Source organism: Seriola dumerili, unplaced genomic scaffold (genome assembly GCF_002260705.1).
Source record: "Seriola dumerili isolate Sdu_G_001 unplaced genomic scaffold, Sdu_1.0 BDQW01000147.1, whole genome shotgun sequence".
NCBI lineage: Eukaryota > Metazoa > Chordata > Actinopteri > Carangiformes > Carangidae > Seriola > Seriola dumerili.
Window position 1 is genome coordinate 1289949 of NW_019174402.1, and position 21145 is coordinate 1311093.

The 21145-nt window shown below is 41.1% G+C and overlaps 1 protein-coding gene across 1 annotated transcript in view; it reads right to left on the reverse strand.

Annotated features, from left to right (window-relative positions):
* Window positions 1–21145, reverse strand: part of znf423 (zinc finger protein 423) — a 128255-nt gene that overhangs the window by 52914 nt on the left and 54196 nt on the right. The window contains exons 17-19 of the mRNA XM_022749854.1: window positions 20201–20414; window positions 18454–18538; window positions 10874–10894 (exon numbers count right to left, since the gene is read on the reverse strand). Of these exons, the coding sequence (XP_022605575.1) occupies window positions 10874–10894; window positions 18454–18538; window positions 20201–20414 (320 nt within the window). The remainder of the gene's footprint in view (window positions 1–10873; window positions 10895–18453; window positions 18539–20200; window positions 20415–21145) is intronic.

Consider the following 21145-nt stretch of genomic DNA (forward strand, 5'->3'; position numbering starts at 1 on the left):
CCATTTCTATTCCTTTTATGAAACGCATTTATATTATAATGAGGGGAGTCTTTTCTCCTCTCCATTTATACTGTCCTAATTTCTCGTAACACATATTTACTAGTATGTGTTTCATTCATTCTAGTTATATTCAAAGATAAATACAAGCAGAAAGAAGTGGGATTTCTTGTGTGGCAAAAAGACGAGATGTAGAAGATGTATGAGAGTGCAAGGACTAACATCCATGTTCCCTTCCAGCACCCCAACAAGTCCTAGATCTATCCCAGATGGATGAATACTCTCTGCTGCCCACTTGCTGTCTGCTACATGATGGCTAAATTAGACTGGACACTGATGTGAACGGTGGGAGAAGCGGAGAAAGAAGCTAGATGATATGTCAGAGAGGCAGGATTCAAACTCAAAACACTGAGCATGCAGGAGCAGGGCAGTTGCATCTAGGACACACCCGACTCCTCAACTATAAAGAAAAAACATCTGGATAGCATCCAAAAGTACCATACATCAACACACACACACACACACAAACACACACACACTTGCACATGCACATACTCTCCACACACTCTAATGAAGCCCCGGTAGTGACGAAGAGCAGCAGGGAGCGGCGCGGATCGCCGAAGACAAGTGTGTGTGAGCTTTCGTCGCAGAGTGTGTGTGTATGCGTGTGCGTCTCCGGCGGGATAATTATGGCGCTCCTCGGCAGCTGAGCGTGCCAGATGTAGTGGGAGAAGGAGAAGGAGGTGGTGGGGGAGGAGGACGAAGAGGAGGAGGAGGAGGCACGGCGCAGAGCAGAGAGGGAGCCCAGCACCAGGAGCAATGCAGCAGGGAGCATACAGAGTTTTATGTGAATACATTAGTGTGAATGCTTTGTGTACCCATGCACCGATGTGTGTCCGTGCGTGCTCATGTACCTGGGAATGTGTGTGTATGTGGTTGCATAAGAGAGTCTCTCAGTACGTGTATATCCAGATGGATGTCCACGTTTGTACATACAAATAGTGTGTGTGTGTGTGTGCGTGTGTGTGTGTGTGTGTGTTTATTTGGCATGGCCAATTTTGTTTCTTGCCATCCACCATTAGCAGGTTGGCTCTGTCACAAATGAGTGTCTCTCATCCAGGAGAGATACAAGGATGAAGAGGGACAGAGAACATGAGATGAGGAAGAGGAGGTGGGGGGGGGGACGAGTCATGGAATGAAGAAAAAAAGAAAATGACTAATATAGAAAATCATTTACTGGATGACTGAAAATCCACCTGAACTAAATATTACATTACACGACAACACGATGTTACACAGTGATTGTAATTATCAATAGGTTGTTGGTGTGTGTGTGTGTGTGTGTGTGTACTATTCCACCAGATTACAAAGCCTTTAAATACAACATATACCCACGTTCTGAAGCGCTGCAAGTGAGTTATTCTATGCTGTGCAGGACATTGTGCAGGCACAGACTGTCAGTGAAGAAAGCCCCATGTTGCTGGCACTATTGCTACTACTATATACAAGATATGCTTTTACAGGTTAATTATTGTATCATGTACAATGCCTTATATGCGGTTTAGACACGTTTTAGCAATTTTAATTACCCTGGTTGTAGACCTCTGATGCCCACATTTCTGCTTTTTTTTGTAGGTTCACCTAAGTTTGGTATTGTTCTCATTGTTGCTTCCCTGGCTGGAAAAACAACCGAGCCAAACAGAAGTTTGTAGGCAGGACTAAGAACGGGAACATCAACTTACTGTGAAAGAGCCAAAATATTGAAATAAAATGATGCAGCAGAAATACTGCCACGCAAATGGCAACAGATTATTGCATGCCAGCTTACAGTTATACAGAACTACTCTTAAATCAACACGTTCCTTCAATCAACGATAAAACCTTACTGATTGGTTAAGGCTGAATAACAACATCTCCCAAACAGAAAAAGGTTGACATGAACATGGTTTTAGACTGATAAATTCTGCCTGTCATTGATACCCTATAGATTTGTCATTGAGATAGAGATAAAAGCAAATACGTCACAGAGTTTCCTTACAGAGAATTGCATATTGTGTAAATGTACAGAGAGTATGGAGAAAAGCAGGTACTGAAAGCAATAAAGGGAAGAAGGAAAAAAGAAAGCAAATAAGGGCTAAAAAAAAAAAAAAAAGGAGGCCAGAAAGTAAGAGATTCTCTCCTTCGTGACTGGCTTTGTCACCTTGCTCACCCAAGAGGGGCAGAGCAAAGCACCTTGGGAAATTACTGAAACCAGAATGCATTGATTTACCCAGGATGATGTGTGTGCAAGCCTGTGTGTGTGTGTGTGTGTGTGTGTGTGTGTGTGTGTGTGTGTGTGTGTGTGTGTGTGTGTGTGTATGTGTTTGTCAGAGGGTCTTTGTACTGCAATAAAGAGAACAGCCTGGCCGACATCTGTTTAGAGACGAAAGATAAGAGCGATAGTGTATACCGTTGTTTCAACCTTTCTGTCTTCCTTGCTCTCACTCCTGCCTTCTCCAGTCTTCTGTCGTGTAATTAAGAGCCAAAGAAAACCCTTCAACTTCTCCCAGCATGGCTTTGCATCCCACCTCACGCTGTGCTGTTGCCTGTCTTTACACCATCTTCCATTTCTCTCCAGGAGCTGTATTCTGACTGACACACGGTTTTGGAGTCAGCTACTGAATCAACAGCTAGTAGTGGAGCTTTCAATAAATCATATTCTTGTGGACTTACCCGTTTTTTTTTTTGTTTTTTTTTCCTTTTGGCCAAAAATATTAGGTTTATTAATTAACTCTCATTTGTAAAACCTTGTCTGACTAAAAATCACATATTTCAGTAATGAACCACCTCTGGCAACAGGCCGAAGTATACACTATGTATGCCAAACACATGACATGTGTATTCAAAGCCAGACAACAACAGTGAGGCAGAAACCAGAAAAGGAGAATCGCTTTGTTGTTCTGAGAAATTCTTGGTCAAAGTAATAAATTCACACCAGCCCATTTGAGGCTTTGTGTATAATTCAAACTTTTAAACGGTAGAGCCATATTTGGGGGCTGCACAGTACGACCACAGTTTTGTAGACTTCACCAATAAGCAGCTTAGAATAGTTAGATTTTAATAGCAGAAAATGTTGTTCACTTACAGTCTGTCAGTACAGGAATCACACTAGCGACTTTATGTTGAAACTTTCCTTCATTAACCTTTAGGTTTCTACCATCTCATCCATAATATCCAGTATCTCTAATGAACCACTGATGAATCCAGTCTTGTTAATGAAGACAATCATCATCAATCATAGATTTAAGTGGAAAGACACGACTGTACAAATCAATAATCAATCTCCAGCTGAAAATCTCTTTGATGAGGTCATGACCTTTGTGCAAACAAGCTATCATTATGAGGAAAGTGAGTCAATGCACAAAGGTCTGTTTGAAATCTTTATTACTATGCCCACATGAATTCGTACGGCTCGCCGTATGAATGACAATGATTTTCTGAAAGTTGTGGTTCACAAAAACATGTAAAACTCAAATTTGGGTTCCTGCTGTGCATGTATTACTGAGTCTTTAACTCAACACTACCTCCTATGGACAATATGGGAGACTTTGCATTGCAATGATTTAATCTTGGATCATTTAGACCATTATTCTGTTCAGTACTGGAAGTGAATGACATTTTCTGCTATTAAAATCTAACTATTCTTAGCTGTTTCATAGCAAATTGTAGAACATGGTCGTACTGGGCAAGTGTGACTGTACTGTTAGGATATACTGTCACATACACTGAGATACAGCAAACACTGACAAATTTGGTTATACCGATTATTGTTTCAGAGGCCTTTGTTGGAATTACCTGCTTCTTTGTTAGTTCTGGCTGATTCTTGTCTCAGCTGTGTTTCAGATGCCCTGCTTTGATGGAATTTGTTTGGTCTGCAGGAACAGCAGGGGATCAGCTAGTGCGAGGCGTCAGCAGAGGTAGACTAACAAAAAATAAATAAATCAAGCCCAAAAAAGCAAGATACAGAGGAAAGGACTCAAAATTAACAAACAAAATAACAACACTTGGAGTTATCACCACTTTTATTTCCACATTAAGAAAAACTTGCTTAAGTGGCTACTGTCCAAAATATACTCAGTTTTTGCAATATCCTAAAAAAAAAAAAACACGCGTCAACTTCCATATTGCCTGCATTGTATAAACTGTGACCTCTTTAAGTAATTAAACAAAAAATGGAAATGTTTATATTGAGTAATCGATGAATTTAGCTTTTCACCGGTGCTTAAGAATATAGAGAATAAAAGAAGCTGTGAACATAAACGAGCAGTGACTCATAACTTCGCTGAAGCTTTACAGTGGCCCCATTACAAGTGTAACTGAGAGGGTATTTATCCAGCAGTTACAATCCTTTGTCACAAAGTCACGTTTCTCGAAAAGTCAGACTGGTTTGAGGAATCTTCTTTAAAAACCTAAAAATCTAAAAAGATTTGAACAAACACATTTATGAAATCCAACTGCACTCAATTCTATCTTCATAATCCTCTCCATAAACATTCATTATCTCCATAATCCATATTTTTTCTCTCTCTCCTACCCATTAATCTGTGATTACAATTGTGCCATATATACATCTAATTACGTCCAGCCACTGACTAATCTACAGTATCACCTGTCCATCTCCCAGCTGCTCACTATGCAGCTGCTCAAAATACCATTAATAACATATAAAGCTCCCACAGTGGACTGACACTTGTGTGTGAGCTCTCTCCATTTCTGTTTTTCTGTCTGTCTGGCACCATCTCCCCCTCTCTCTGCTGGTTCAAACAAGGCTAGCAAGGTGACCCTGAATCACAGGCTGTGTGAGTGTGCGCGTATGTGTGTGTTTCTGTTCGTGTTTGTTCATGTGCCTGTGTGCGCGCACTTATCTGCATGTGTGTGTACAGTCCCAGTAATTAACACCAGCCACTAATGAAGTCCAGCTGCTCGGCAAGAGGACTGAGCGGGAGCCAAAACCTGCCAGAAATCGCTCTCATCCTCTCTGTCTCCCTCTCCTCTGACACACTCTACTTCTGTCTCTCGCTTTATTCATCCTGATCCACCCAACCACACCCTTACTTTCTCTTCCTTTCACCCTATTGATCTGCGTTCACTTGTCTCTCTCCCTTGCCTGTTCCCTCCATGTCTGTAGTTTCTATCTCTACATCAGTTCGTTTATAATCACCACTATTTCTGTCAACATCTTGTTTTCTTGATGTCTCACTTTCTCACATACAGTGTCGTTCTGGCAATGCACAGTATCACTTTTACTTATGTTTGTCTCTGTCCCTTTTCCCGCCATAATGTTCACAAACCAGCTTTCTTCAGTTTCTATTATTCCTCTTGTTCCAGATATAGTATAGTTACTTTTTATTGTGGTTAGACTATGTTATATTAGACACATTTAATTTACCTTTACACAGTTTTATTTTTAGAATCTAATATCTATGCATGTTTACAAACAGCGATTGGCCCAAAACATTTACTAGCAGAGTATGAATAGTGAAATGTTCAAGGTCATTTAAAGGTTAGTTTCCCTAAATTAGACTAAAAAAATATCTACTCACATATCCCAATGTCCCCATCCATCCATGCTGAGAGTTTTGGTTTTATTTGACAAGATCCTGTATCTGAAACTTCTACCTCCACCTATAAAATTTTTTTCCAACAACAAATAAACTCATACTGCATTAGTTTTAGCTAGGTGTGCCTAATAAACTGACAACTAACAAAACAGTACTGCAACAAATCCTACCAGGAATGAAGGTTATAATGTTCAGTTTGTGTTGAAACAGTTTTAGAAAAGTGCTGTTTCAACTTTAGGGTCATTTTGGAGGCTACAGTTTGTGGTGCTGTTGAACTGGATATGTCTGTGTATGTCTCTCCTGAGTCAGTGTCCCTGCCAGAGAACCTGCTGTTTTCATAGGGACTATTTCACCAACAGAAAGTTGTTCCAATAAAAACCATTCACATAAAATCAACAGAGTTTAGGTGTAGAAGTTTAAGTAAAAATATTCATGTGGGTAATCCATGTTAGAATTGTTGGTAAGATATTTCATACTGCCCCATTGCAGTTATATTCTATTGTTTTGAGCATCACTAAACCCCATGTAGCGTGCCATTTTATTTTATATGATTCTTTCAATAGAACAATTATTTGTGTCCACACTGTTCTATCTCACTTCTGCTATCTTCACACTCTCAGTTGAAATAAAATACAGGTCAGCCCACCCTGCTGTGTTACATCATGATGCTTTAAAAGAGCGTACAGCTGCCTCCCGCTCCCACACACATAAAAACAAATTCAGGAGCAAACATAACAGTAACACATAACTAACGACACACACAGAAGTCAAATAAACACACAAACATATACTCAACATTCTCTTTGTTCACACATCCTGAAACACTCTCAGCCCCCTTTTCCGCCAACACAAACCTAGCTCTAGTTCTGAGCTGGTGCTGGTGCCAGTTTTCCATGGGCTACAGAGCCACATCATTCCATCAGTGTATACGTCTGTATATGTCTCTGTTACGGTTTAGTTGGTTCATGATAATCCCACCGCCAGCCCCTGAGTGGTTCTCGGTTCTAGACCAGCAAAGTGTCGTTGCCACTCTCAAACCAGTTTTCCTGGTCGGATCCTGGTCTCTCCTGGTCTTGGCTGTCGAAATGTAACAAACTGGTTTCGGAGAAGGCATTGGCTCCGAACTAGCCCTCGAACTGCCTCGGTGGAAAAGGGGTATCTGGTGCCCTCTGTCTCTCTCTCTCTGATACACACACACAAACAGGCCATCAAGGTGCTCACCTGTGCAACATTATCATGTTCACATACTGTAGTAATCAGCCTTAATGCGTCCCGTTTAAAGGCACAGTCTGACTGCATTACTATACAGGCCCAAACTCTACCTCTAATGCACACACAAAATGAAGCACACTCTCACTTGCTACCAGCTGTGACAGATGTGCCTGTCACAGGAGAAAATGAATTCAGAATAGTTAGTGAATTAAGCAGGGAGTTAATTGTTGCTTGGCCCCTGTTTATGAAGCGCATAAAGGCAAAGCGCCTTGTTTGTCTTGTGACAATTAGCCAGCAGAGATCGAGAGAGAGGAGGTGTGTGTGTATGTTAGTTTGTGTGTGTGTGTGTGTGTGTGTGTGTGTAATTGTCCCGTTCTCTTTAGCAGCTGGTGCAGCCACACCTGGACGGGTTGAGACAGAGAAAGAGAGAGAGAGGAGAGGGGAATGCAAAGGGGGGTTGCGGGTACAGTACGGTATACAGCCCTCTATCTGTGGCCACCCGCTCAATAAACAAACACACACACAGACACACACACACACACACCTACCTACAAAGAGAGAGCTAACAAAGACATCATTCACACAAAGCACATAACTTCTATATATGAGTTAAGATAGCTGATGTCGCATTTACAAATATTCTCACAGGCGAACATGAAACATGACACCCAAGCACGCACCCTAGTACAGTACGGTATATAGCCCTCTACCTTAGGCCACTCAATGAACGAACATGCACACACGCAGGCACACATACACACATACACACAGAAATGACTATTTTGTGTTCTGATGCTTATCCTAGTTGGGTCTCTCCCAGTCTATTTGTCAGTGTGTCCTATTAGGTTTCCAAACAGCTTGTAATGACTGGTAATAAACAGGAGAAGAAGAAGAAGGTAAATCAAGCGAGAAGACGACAAAATTAGCTCTCCAGGGGACCACCATGCTCCCAGCCTTGGAAAACACACAAACAGAAACACACTAAAAATTCTGTCTATGTATTCATGCGCAGTCAATAAAGCCGACATTGGCAGGTTATGTGGGATAACAGACAGCAAACACTTTCTTTTAACAGTGTCGGAGGAGAAAGAAAGATACACACCAGCATGACAGAGAGGGATTTAAAATGTGAAAGAGTGGACAATACAGGGTGAGTAAATGGACTTACAAGAATGTTACCTTCATGAAACATAACCATGCTCTCTATAGATTACTGGTAACATCATAGATTGTGCTTTTGAGCATGTTATGCTGCTTGCTACAAATGCAATGGACCGTTTTACAGCCATTTCCTCATTAAAACTTCCAGATTTACGACCTCACGCGCTGGAAAAGACCTATTCAATACTTCTGCAACACTTTCTATTTTATGTATAATGCACTTAATCACTTTTAAAGTAAAGCTATTAGCAAAATTAATTTCAGTCACACACAGACATCTTCTTTTATTTAGGCTACATATGTCTACATATGCCCCATATCATCTTTAATCCTCCCATCCTTCCCCTTCCTTCTCCTCTTCTTCATCTAGCCCTCTGTGGTCCTCTCTCTCTCTCTCTCTCTCTCTCTCTCTCTCCTCAGTCCCTTGTCCCTTCATCATCACTCCCTCCCTCCCTCTGGTGTCACGGCTCGCTGGCTCCAGGTGGTGAGGGAGGGAGGGAGGAAGGGATGTAGGGAAGGATGGAAGGGGGGAGGGATGGAAGACGGGGGAGGGCTGTCATCTGTGTTCATACCATCATAGTGCAAACCAACATCCTGCTCAGTCCTCCAGTCAAACTGTTTATGAATCAGATTTTTTTATTATTATTATTTGTCTGGTGTAGCAACTCTTCCAGTGAGGAATATGTAAGAATGTGAATAAACTGCTTCATAGTGTATGAATTTGATTTATGCTTTCGTGCATAGCAATTTATTTATACTGGTAAATTAATATTTCTACAACAAGAACAAAATACAGAATAACTGTTTCTTTCAACATTATATTAAAAAATAACAGTTAAAAATTATTTTTTCTGTTACTTTACTAAATATTCTGATATTACTTGCAATGTACCCAACAGTGAAGCTTTAATAGGAAGATTCATTTTAAAAAAAGACCCCCCTAAAATTGAATATGTTTTGTATTGAAGGTTAACATTAAAGAAAACAGATAGTGTAAACAGTGGTAATAGTAGAAATAGAAGTAGTGACAGTTCTAGTGCGAGTACTGTTAGTGACAGTGACATAACTCATTAAAAAAATTCAGTGCTGGTAGGAATGGAGAGCACGTATGAACAGGAGTGTTTGAGGAGAGGTGCAGGGTGAATGAAGAGTGTGTAAACAGCTTTTACTACTTCAGATAGGAAGGAACACCAGTTGATCTGTGTGTTGAGATTTAAGTACACTCCTCTGTCATCACCTGTAGTGCTAAAAACTGTCTCAGACAGGACGGCCTGGGACAGGATTAGCAGCGTTCCTGCAGTACTTCATTTCAGTGTTTTCAGACTGTGTGACAAGCTGTTGACTAATAACTGCAGTAAGTGAAGCTCTTTCTTCACTTTAGTGCAGACACAGGCACACACCAGTAAGACAAAAGGCCGAGTAGTCTGTAGCGTTTTAGTTCAGATGCAACAGGGCAGAATAAAACAGCAATGTTGTTAGCTGGTGGCAAAGACTGTGACACACACAGACAGACACACATACATGAGTGAACCGGCAACCGCATTATCCACCTCCATTGACTCTAAAAGCTTCTTATTCGCCTCATTAAGTCTTCAGTGACACAAAGTAACCACATTAGACCTTGCTCACTACTACATACACATACATACATTCAAGTGTGTGTGTGTGTGTGTGTGTGTGTGTGTGCGTGCGTGCGTGCGTGCGTGCGTGCGTGCATGTGTAAAAGGAAAGTGGGGGAAGAAAGAGGACACCAGGAAGCATAGAAAGATGTGTGCACAGACACACACCAGCTCAGCCACAGCCCTTGGGACGGCTGCTTAGACAGCAGACCGACATTACTAGTCAAGCGCATCACAGATTTGACTGCAGGCTAATAGACGGGCTGAATGCAGGTTGGCTCTTCTGAAATGGCTGATAAGTGCAACCTCCAGGTACAAAATAAAAGCCAGCTGAGTTTATTTAATGCCTTATTCCACACAGAGGGTTTCATGAACTGTTTCTGGTCTGCACTCAATGTCACCACCAGATTTAAAGGTGAAAGCAAAAGTGATTCAAGTGAGCGCCTCACTTCATTCGGGGGCCTTCAAGGAGAAAAGAGCTCAGATGCAGCTTTTTCAATGAGGGACATTCAGAGTGAAATGATACCGACTCTGACCAGTAGACACGTGTCAGGCAAACAAAAACACAGCAGTTTTGAAGTATGTCCCTTAATTATTTATTATCAAAATGTAAAGAACGGGAATGTGCAAGGCTACCTAACGTTATTAGAGTGCATTGATGTAAATAGGTAAGTAAAGCTCATGCTGTGGACACATCATTAGCCACCACATTCCACGGGGAGCACTTAGATCCAGGTGAGTGGCCACTCGATACCTCCAAGGCATCTGTGTGCGTGTGTCTGTGTGTGTGCATGTGTGTGTGTGTGTGTTGTGTATGAGGTGGGAAGGAAAATGAAACATGCAGCTAGCAGCAGGGATTGGGGTGAATGAGGTTTTGAGGTGCAGTCAGGGGTAATTGGCCAAAGATTTGGCTAAAATTTGCCAAATACAAAATCATCCCTCAAGATTTCTGAACACAGTTGATAGTGTTTTGAATATAAACACTGATTTCTACTACTGAGAAAAAGCTGAACAATGTCTAGCCTGTGTTGAAAACTTTCTGCTTCCAAGTGTTTTCCACACCATGCAATGTGGCTCTTGCACATGTTGCTAACAATTTGTGACTTGCCAATATCTTGTGTGGAATAATACAAAGTCGAAAAAGAAAAAATGTGCTAAATACTAATCTATACATATTCAAAAGCAGAAAAATGTTTAAAAATGAAATGCTGATGGGCAGGCAGTGAGACAGCACAGTGCTGTCTTGCTCATAATGCGAGCTAAGGAGACAGAAAGGGGACAAACCTTGCCGACAGGTGGGCTCTTCTACGTGCCATCCAATAGGCAGGTGGGAATGAGGGAGAGCGGAGGAGAAAATGGGCAGGGTTAGTAATACGTAGTGTCAACTTGGTATGTGGTGGGAGGAGGCAAAAAGCAGTATTGCAGACAAATTAGCTTGTTGTCAATGAGAAAAGCCATCTTTTGTAATGAACTAACAAACCCCCCCCACCAAAAAAAAAACAAAAAAAACACTGTCTTTGAAACCTTTATTACCACGTCACCAAGGGAGTGTGTTTATTTTTTGGGGCTGGTGAGCTACAGGATAACTACAGTGACATTTTGACACATTTGAAGCTTAAAGCTGACTCCTTAATGCTGCTACAGCTAAAGGCTACAGTGAGGGGCAGAAAGGAGGTAAACAAAATGAGATACAGGGAGGGGAGTAGGTGAAAAAAGAAAAGAAAGTCATGGTTGGGGGAAGAAAATTTTTACCAAAGACAGAGAAAGAGAGAGAGGACACTGTATAGTGTTACCAGCAGGTCAGTGTAAGGGTTACAGTCAGTATGCTAATTGGAGACTGGTCCCTAATTAGGACTAATGGAAAGGGGAGATACAGTAACATGCTCTGTGTGGCTCTTTGTGTGCACACAGCTTGTGTTTGGTGCAGACACACATGGTGTGTATGAGAGAAAAAAAAAAAAATGGGTGTGTGTGTGTGTGTGTGTGTGTGTGTGTGTGTGTGTGTGTGTGTGTGTGTGTGTCTACATGCGTTTGAGAAGTGAGGTCTCATGCTGTGAAATCTAGAATGAGGTGATTAGCAAAGCATTAGTGGCTGCATGCAACACTCAGAACATGCTGTCAAGGACCTTATTCCTGAATGTGCATGTGTGTGTCAGTGTGTGCGTATGTGTGTGTTTCAGTGTGTGTATGTGTGAGTCATCTTCACCCCCTTTAAAAGGGGTATTTTTAACATTTATTTGTTTATTTGATAGGGACAATGCATGTTAATGAACGTCAGCATAAAATACACGGATTGTAGCAAAAATACTTGCAACATTAAATAGCGCTGACACTGTGTTTTAAAAATATCTTACATCAAAAGATGTAAAAGATTATTTGTAAATGGGTGATTTGTTTTTAGATCACTAAGTGGAGGTCATAGTTTTCCGTTTTATTTCCATCACTGTGAGTGTTTAACTAAATCCACATTCAACATTTCAATAGGGATCCTGTGGTGACGCTTAATGGCATTGAAGTTGCTATTTGATTCCATACAGGTCAAACTGGAACACACGCACGCACACACACACGCACGCACGCACGCGCACACACAGAATTGTGTCTTCACCTCACACCAATACACAGGGAGGGAACTTCTTCATGATGTGCAGCTGCACAGCAGAAAACAATAAAGCCTGCCAAAAATCGCTGCGGTGTAGTCCAAGGAGACATACACGCATACACATACAAACAAATACACATGTACATAGAATGAGGGGAGCAGCGAAAAGGGATACAAAGACAAAACAAATTGAGTCATAATAAACAACTAAACCACAAAGTAAGGAAGTTATTGCATTCCTTCACAATCTTCCAACTAAGCCTTGACGATGATGAAGTAGAGCATCAGGATGTTACCTAAAAGCAAACAATTTAAATTTGGATGGTGCAGGTGATGTTAACTTCACCCAGAAGTAATCATGATACATTTACTTGGGCTGCAGATGCACAGACATGAGCGTGGTGCTGCTTTTCTGTCAGAATTAGCTACCTGACTGGGCAGCTCCACATGCAGAGATAAAAACCCTGAAGTTTACTGTCATCTCTCTTTTTCAGTGCCGCCCTCCACCACCATCAGCTCTGCCCCCTTCTCTTTTTTCTGTTGTCTCTCATCTCCTCGCTAACCCCCCTCGCATCTTCTCCTCCCATGAAGTCTCCCCCCCAAGTGTGCCCAGCCAAAAACACAAATAAATACTTTCTACATTCTCCTCTCATCTCTGCTTCTTCAAGCCTCCCTCCCCTTCCCACCTGCTCAGGAGTGTTGGGGGCTAGAAAAACCGAACGCACACAGCTCTGTGATTACACTTACACACAGGTGGGATATCCCGCCCAACCCACACACAAACCCACACACATACACCAGATATGTTACAAAACCCTGCATAGACAAAGAGTTATTTTTTTGTCTAATAGAAACAAATTCATTCACACACACACACACACACAGAGACACACACACACACACACACACACACACACACACACACACACAGAGACACACACACACACACACACACACATACACACACACACACACACACACACACACACGCACGCGCGCACACACACACACACACACACACACACACACACACACACACACACACACAAACAAAATGGCTAACAGCTAACGGTGTACTGGAGTTTCTCTTAATGAATAAGTTCAAATTCAATCATTATTCATACATCATTATGGCAAAAGCAAACAGTACAGAACTTAACCTATAAAATACATAAGTAAACAAATGAAATTTTTTTCAAATCTGGTTAACATCATTTTTTCATGCAATTTGTACATACTTTACTATATCTAAATGTAGATACATGATGTACAGTATACTGTACTTGCCCTTAGGGTTTTGTCTCTCACACAAAAATACCAAAAAAAATTCTCAAATGGCAAGCTGGTACCTGAGGCAAAAACAGATAACTCAATTTCTCTCTCTTTCTCTCCTCAGTGTGTGGGAGATGGACTGAGGCTATGTGTGAAGGTATGTGTGTGTTTTAACAATGTGAAGTGTGGGCACTACCAGTATACCAGCTTTATTCTGAGATCATTACCAGTTAATAGATTATGGATTTTGAAGTGGTTTTGCCAACATAATTTAATATGAGTTTGGCTTTCTGTGGGGCTTGGGAAGTGATATTACATCTCACCGAATTCTGGGTATTTCACAAGCTAATCCACTGTAGCTGTTGTTCTAACACTTACTCTATGGGGCATAGACTCCATATTCTCTCTTGTTTTATCTAGTCCTTGTCTAACCATTACTATAAAAGGATCACATACAGGCTGAAGCTACAATCCAGAAAGGTCAACACAGTGCAGATCAATCCACACACGCCAGCCTTACCCACTTGGTTACAGCCAGCCCGTGAAATAAGCTGACTGCAAGCCCAATGATGTACAGAACCAGTGTTCTGAATATAAAACATTGTGCAAACCGGTAAAGCGGTAAAAAAAATTCAACTATTAACTTCCACTGTCCCTTCCACCTTCTTGCATGATTTCTCTCTCCCTCCTATCGTGCCTCTCCTCTCTCACGTTTCTTCCTCCCTCCCCGTCTCTGCCTCTAGAGCAGGGCATTGACCACATGGTGTTTTAATTAACTTGTGTGCTGTGTAACAGCCAAAACTAGCGGGAACACACACAGGGTGTGACTATACCATCACTGTAAAGCAGAACCTGGGGCTGAGAACCGTTTCAGGGTCTCTTCTTTAAATATCAGACATGCCAGCCTGTGGCACAAATTTTTTTGTTCCACATCATCATCTTCATCTTATTGAGCTTAAACACAGTTACTCATTTATGAGTAAAAGATCAAAAGTAAATCGAATAGTATGATGAGTAACTGCTTCAAGGGAGTAACACATAAACAAATAGGTGATAAGCAATAGGTAGAGAACATGTTCTGGTGACAAATGTCCTTCAAACTGTGTTCGCTTGAATCCAAACACAGGTGAAGCTCACATGCAGTGATTTTACTCCGCACCACAAGGATTCCTCTCTAGACTTCTCACTTTGACCCACTCTTCCTCTGTCTCCCTGAATGTTGTCTCTCTTTCTCTTTCTGACAGCGTAATTAACAGGACTGTGGGGTGCACCATGTATTACCCATGGAGCAATGTGACAATCACATTACCGGACTCGATTAGGCGAGAGAAAACTCCCTCCTGTCCTCTCCCTCAACCAGTCGAAAATGTCAGTATGATGGTAACAGGTTTGTTTGACTGAAAAATAACAATCACATCATGATCATATAATTTGTTATTTTAGATCTTCTTCACGTTATTTTTCTGTGATACAAAGACAGGCTGAGAGGGCGGCTGTTTCATTGAACAATGTGAGAATATCACAAGTGACACAAGCACACCTACCAGTGGTAGAGTTATTGGGTGAGAGAGCTGTGTGACCTGATGACACTGATAGACAGGCAGTGACACCTGGCCAAAGGTAATAGCCAAAATCGATAATGGGGGTGTTGCAAAAGAATAAAACGAGGATTAAGTAGAAAAAGATAACTGGATGAGAGAAAGGAAATAATGTGATGAGAAAGGAAAGAACGGAAACATAACACTTTCACAATATCACATATAGTATTGAGTCAGCTGGTGTGTGTTGGTGTAATGCACATTCACACCCTGAGCATGTGAAGAAAGGTGTTTGTGAACATTAGCCAGTATCACCAGCACACATTGTGCCTATAGGAGCCTACAGCATGAATGATTTGTTTTCTTAACATGACGAATGCATGACACTGTGATCTCATTGTAATTTCATGGTCAACAGGTAGAGCCTACAGAGAATTATAAACTGCTGCCTCGACACCACACAACACTACACTGAAACAGTATAGTTAAGTCTTCAGAATTTAAAGTTACTGGGGATGGCAATATAACAGGTTTAAGATTTATTTTGTTAATGAGCAGCACAATTAAAATATGAGACTGATCCTATTGACTGAGTTGAAATCAAGTGAAATACAGAGAAAAGAAAAAGAGAGAGGCAAAGTGAAAAGACTGAGAAAAGCTGTTAGCACCCTTTGTTATAACCACATACACGTATACACATATTCAAATTTTGTCTACAAGACAAACTGCAGTTTATATTTGCCATTTGACTTAATCAGCAGGGAATTAAATACTGCTAACAGAAAGTAAACTTGAGTTAATGTACAGTGTTGGAGGAGGATTGCTGCAGTTCTGAAGTACCTCACCTCACAGGTACAGAATTAAAAACTTTATCCTTGCTAGGCACAGGTAAATCCGCTTTGCTGTGCTAACACACAACACAAAACTGACTACATGAGCCCTCAGCGAAGCCAATGATGTTTTTGTTTTGGGCGCAATTAAACATTTTTATTCATGACTGCGCACTTGTGATCTGATAACACAAGTCACATGTTGAAGCTAGGAGAAAACAGAGCTCAAGTAAATGAAAGACCTGCAGTGAAAGAAAAATTTTACATCTTCTGTCTTGTAATTTTCCCACCACCAATGCCTTTACACCAAATGAGACCTTTCTCTTATTTGCTTCTTTCTTCATTAAGGGGTGGGGGAGTTGGCATTTGTAGGAAATATAATAATAGGAACTGGGCAAACTCTTAAAAATAATCTGCCTCAATTTCATAATTAATCTGTGCTAGCGTTTCACTTAATTAGCATGTTAATTAACCCAAAACTGCCACCACTGTGTGTGTGTGTGTGTGTGTGTGTGTGTGTGTGTGTGTGTGTGTGTGTGTGTGTGAGTGTGTGTTCTTGTTCTTACAATTCAGTGGGGACTTTAACCTGAATGCACACCAACCCATGCACACTCAAAAAATTGAGAGTTGAGACTGCTTTCTGAAGGTTGAGACTTGGTTTTAGGGTTAGGGTCAGAATTAGGTTTAGGGCAGCATTTGGGTAAGACATTAAATTGTGACGGTCAAGATAAGGGTAAGCTTGTGTCCCCACAGGGATAGTGGAGCATGTGTGTGTGTGTGTGTGTGTGAGGGAGAGATGGTGCATCCAGGGAAAAGAGACACAAAGAGTGAGAGACAGGAGCAGAGAGGAGGATGAGTTACAGAAACACTGGGAGAAATGACAGGACAACTGGCAGAACTCTCAGGGTGGAGGAACAGAGGTGAGAAGGAAGAAATGGGAGGAGATAAAAAAGGGTTAGGAGCTGACAGAAGAAGGTCACAGGAACACATGGAAAGGGGGTTGTTTCAGTAATGCAGTGAAGAGAGAAGAACAAGGACAGAGAGAAACAGTAGGTAAAAGACAGCAGAAACTAAAGTGTGTGTTCTTTTACATGGGTGGTGCATGTGCATGTGTGGGTAAAGTTTGTCCCTGTGTTTGTGTATCCCTGATTGTGTGCGTCAGACAGAGTGTATGTGTGAGAGTGTGTGGACCACAGGGGGAAAAAAGTAAAAGTTACTCCAGCTGTACTTCTGTTTCAATTCTCTCTTCTAACGTCTCCAGACATTACTAGATGACTCAGAGCGATGTCAGCATTCTCACACACACACACACACACGCGCTCGCGCACACAGACTCTTGCTCTACCTCAGTTTCATATACACACACATCTCAGAGTACATCAGTGACTCTGGGATTGTCTGTCAGGTCTGTTGTGGGGCTAAGGGTGGGGGTAGAGAGCGTTTGTTCCCCAGCACAACTCACAGGCCCACCTCGTTAATCTCCGTGACGACAGAGATGCTAAGGCAGCAAATTAGTAGCGAGCAGAAAAAACTGTCACAGGGGAAGCTCATAAAAGAACAGACTCCAAAATACAAAGGTAGTTTTGGTTAAACACAAATTTTTAGTTAAAAACACATACATCAGGTGCATTAGATCAGGTCCACTCTCACACACACACACACACACACACACACACATACATATCTTTTCTCAGCCTTTAACAGGTGATAATGGGACAAAAATGAAAAAGTCACTGTAGTAGCTCTGGATCTGGATCTTTTGCCTATTTTCTGTCACACAAAAGCAGCTGCATTTGTTTCTGACCACAAAGTACATTGTTCCAGGAGTACCGCAGTATAACAGGGTTTTTGCTGTCCAAGTCAATCTCAAAAAATGTCATTTTAAATCAAAATTGTTGGCTAGGCTGAGTTATGTCCACTAGCTTGGTGCCTGCTGAGCATGTTTCTCTGCTGCTATTTCTCCCTTTGTAGGCAGTTCCAATGTATATGCATACAGTACACCTGTAATCACTAAGCAACAGGGAACACATTTAGGATAGGAGCACCAAGACACTGAGTTATACTTAATAATAATTGTAAAAATATAAATGTTATACAAAATGTCTTTATCCATGCTCTTACAACCTTACTCATTTTAATGCCGTACAATGATGATAACCACAATACAACCATGCTCAAAGTGTGCATGGATTTATCTACCACATGAATACCCAAGTATTTTATGTTTGAAGGATTATATAAACTTGAGCTCTTGAAAAAGTTTAATATCACACTCAGACTAGAAAGTTTTATCTGAAATCTCTACTGTTTTCTAAGTAAAGTTTTCCAACCCTCAGAGGTGCAGCTAAGTGATAAATTGCACAACAGCTGGTCCAGACAGCGCACAAGTCAAAAAGAGTTCTTCATTTCACCTGCCTGTCTCACACCTCCGTATCTGTGTTTGTGTGAGCTCGTGTGTGTGTTCAATTAAATGTGTGTGGGTAGAACACAGTGGCAGTGTAGTCGTGCTATTAAACGAGAGAGTCAAAAGAGATGTGACATTCACAGTCATTAGGATAACACACACACACACACACACACACACACACATAACACAGAGAGAAAGAGCTGTGCCTCACTCACCGATCATGTGATTTGCGACGTGAATCTGGATCTCTCTTTCTGTTTCAAACGTCATTTGGCATTTAATACACTGGTAGGTCTTTTTCTGTAACAAAGACACAAACAACAAAAACATTATTATAACTTTGTGAAATCAGAAACAAATTCACTTTTAGAGCCCATGAAAATACATAAATCACCATTAAAAATAATATTATATAATGTATTCCACTCAAGAGTGAAATATTTTGAAATATTTTGCCTGTGAAAGAAAGAAAGAAAGAAAGAAAGAAAGAAAGAAAGAAAGAAAGAAAGAAAGAAAGAAAGAAAGAAAGAAAGAAAGAAAGAAAGAAAGAATAAACCTGCAGCCTCATGAATAATCAGGGTATTTGAGAATAGTTATAACTGGTAAAATATATATATTTAAAATGAAAATTAATTACATTTATATAAATCAATGCTTGAAAAATGTCAAGCATAAAAAAAAATGAATTTTGGTCTTTAAAAATTGCATTTATACCCCTTTCGCATTGGACCCTCAAAATATGATACTTGTATGCCCCACACAAAGTCTCACACTAATCAAGCAACACTGAAAACCCAAATCTTTGGAGACTTAGTGAAAGGAAGAAGAGGTATGCAGTTACACACACACACACAAGTAAGATCTCTGCAGAGAAAGAGAGAGAGAGGCAGAAATTAATAAGGGAGGGAGTGAACAGGAAAAAGATTAAGGGAAGAAGCAATGAAACAGAAACAGAAGGAATGAGTGTGTAAGAAAAGAAGACAAGAGAGAAAGAAAGAGATACAGAAAGAGCGAGAGAAACAAGGGTGAGAGACACAGAAACAAAGAGAGAGAGAGAGGCAGAGGCTCTGCTTATCCATTCATAGCACACAGCGATCACTCATGCACAAACACATACAAAATACACAAAGGCCCCACTTCCACTATCTCTCTGCTGCTTCAGCCTGCTAGACTGAATACACACACACACACACACACACACACACACACACACACACACACACACACACACACACACACACACACAGAAATCCTACTTTGTCTTCTTTGTGCTGTTAGACTAAGCAGAAACAAAGGTGCAGGTAAGACAGAGGGTCCCTGGGAACTGTCTCTAACACACGCGCATGCACACACACACGCTCACTTCCAAGTACACACTCTCACACACATAGACACGCGGCAGGTCCCGGGGAGCCTGACTGTCAATATCAAGTAGAGCGAACAGCTCCCACAATGCCTCAGCACGCCCCAGCCGCAGGACCCAGTGGGGCTCAGCTGACACACACCGACATACACACATGCACTCGTATGCAAGCTACAGACACAAAAGCAGCAGCACGCATCAACACTTCACGCACACACAAAACTCATGGAAACATACAGTCAGCAGGATTTTTGAGTCTCTTGCACTCCTGAAAATGTCTCCATCTGTTAAATGCTGTTTATCTTATTTACATGACTTTCAAATGCAATACTGCCATCATTATTGTGTGTAATGTTTCATCTACTGCACTGCACTCTCAGTCTGGCAAATTTTATCTGATGGTTTTGTCTAGGACAACAGAGATATTAATATCTAAGATGCAAACCTGATTCTAGTTTTCAGTATTTGAGTAAATACTTTTTAAAACAGCATCTATTCACATTACCATACTTCCTTCTCCCTGTAGGAACGAGCAATTACAGCCAATAATTTATATAAAAACATTTATGTCTGTCTTATCTCAGTCCACTCTGTCTCACCTTCGGTGCAGGTGAAGCCTCGGCCTTCTTTCCTCCTGCACTGGTTTCGGGGCTGACCTCAGGGTGATCTGTCTGGACGTGACCCTCCAAGTCTTCCAGAGATTCAAATTTCACCCCACACTCTGGACATCTCAGCCCGGCCATGGTCTTCTCTCCCTGCGTGTCCCCAGGCGTGGCGGCTCCTCCCTGGCTCGGGCTCTGGCCGTTCGTGCCCCTGATTTGATTGAGAATTTGTTTCATTTTAGCTGATTTCAGCGATTAAAACTGTTGCTCAACAAAATGTACAGGTGTTTACATGTTAACCTGTGTGTTCTTGTACTGTAAGTTCACGAAAGAAGGGTTAAGCTCTCAATTACACCTGAAGCCCCTTTTCCAGGAATACTAGAAAATACGTGAACACCGTTGCAGAGGAGAAAAACTGAAATATATGAACATTTATGTTTGAGGCAGCATAAATCACTGCCCTTACGCCACATATAAAGAGACCATGAACACAACAGGAAATGATCATTTCAAGTGGCCAAAATAGTGCCATAGGCAGCTAACATGGAACACTCTCTTTCAAAACATTTTCCCTACAGTTTTCCAATCAGCAGCATCTAATATGTACATTTACTTGTGTGCCTAGGTGGAAAAGAATCATTGCTTCATTACCGAGATAGAAAGACTAAAAGAAAAATATTTTTGGGTCTATTAACTTAATTGACTATGGGTCAGCCTGTTAAGTAGCCAGTCACTTATTTTTTCCACATACTGTACGTAATTTACTTAGTTAGACAGTGCTCAACACTATAATGTGTGAAAGAGGCTTAAGAGTTATCATAGTAATCATGTTTATAATTTTACAGCACATGTAAACATCTATTGTATACCAGTATGCTACTGTTGATTTTAAGAGGTAATCTAGTGCTGTCTGTATTAACACCCACTGTTATCAGGGTTTAT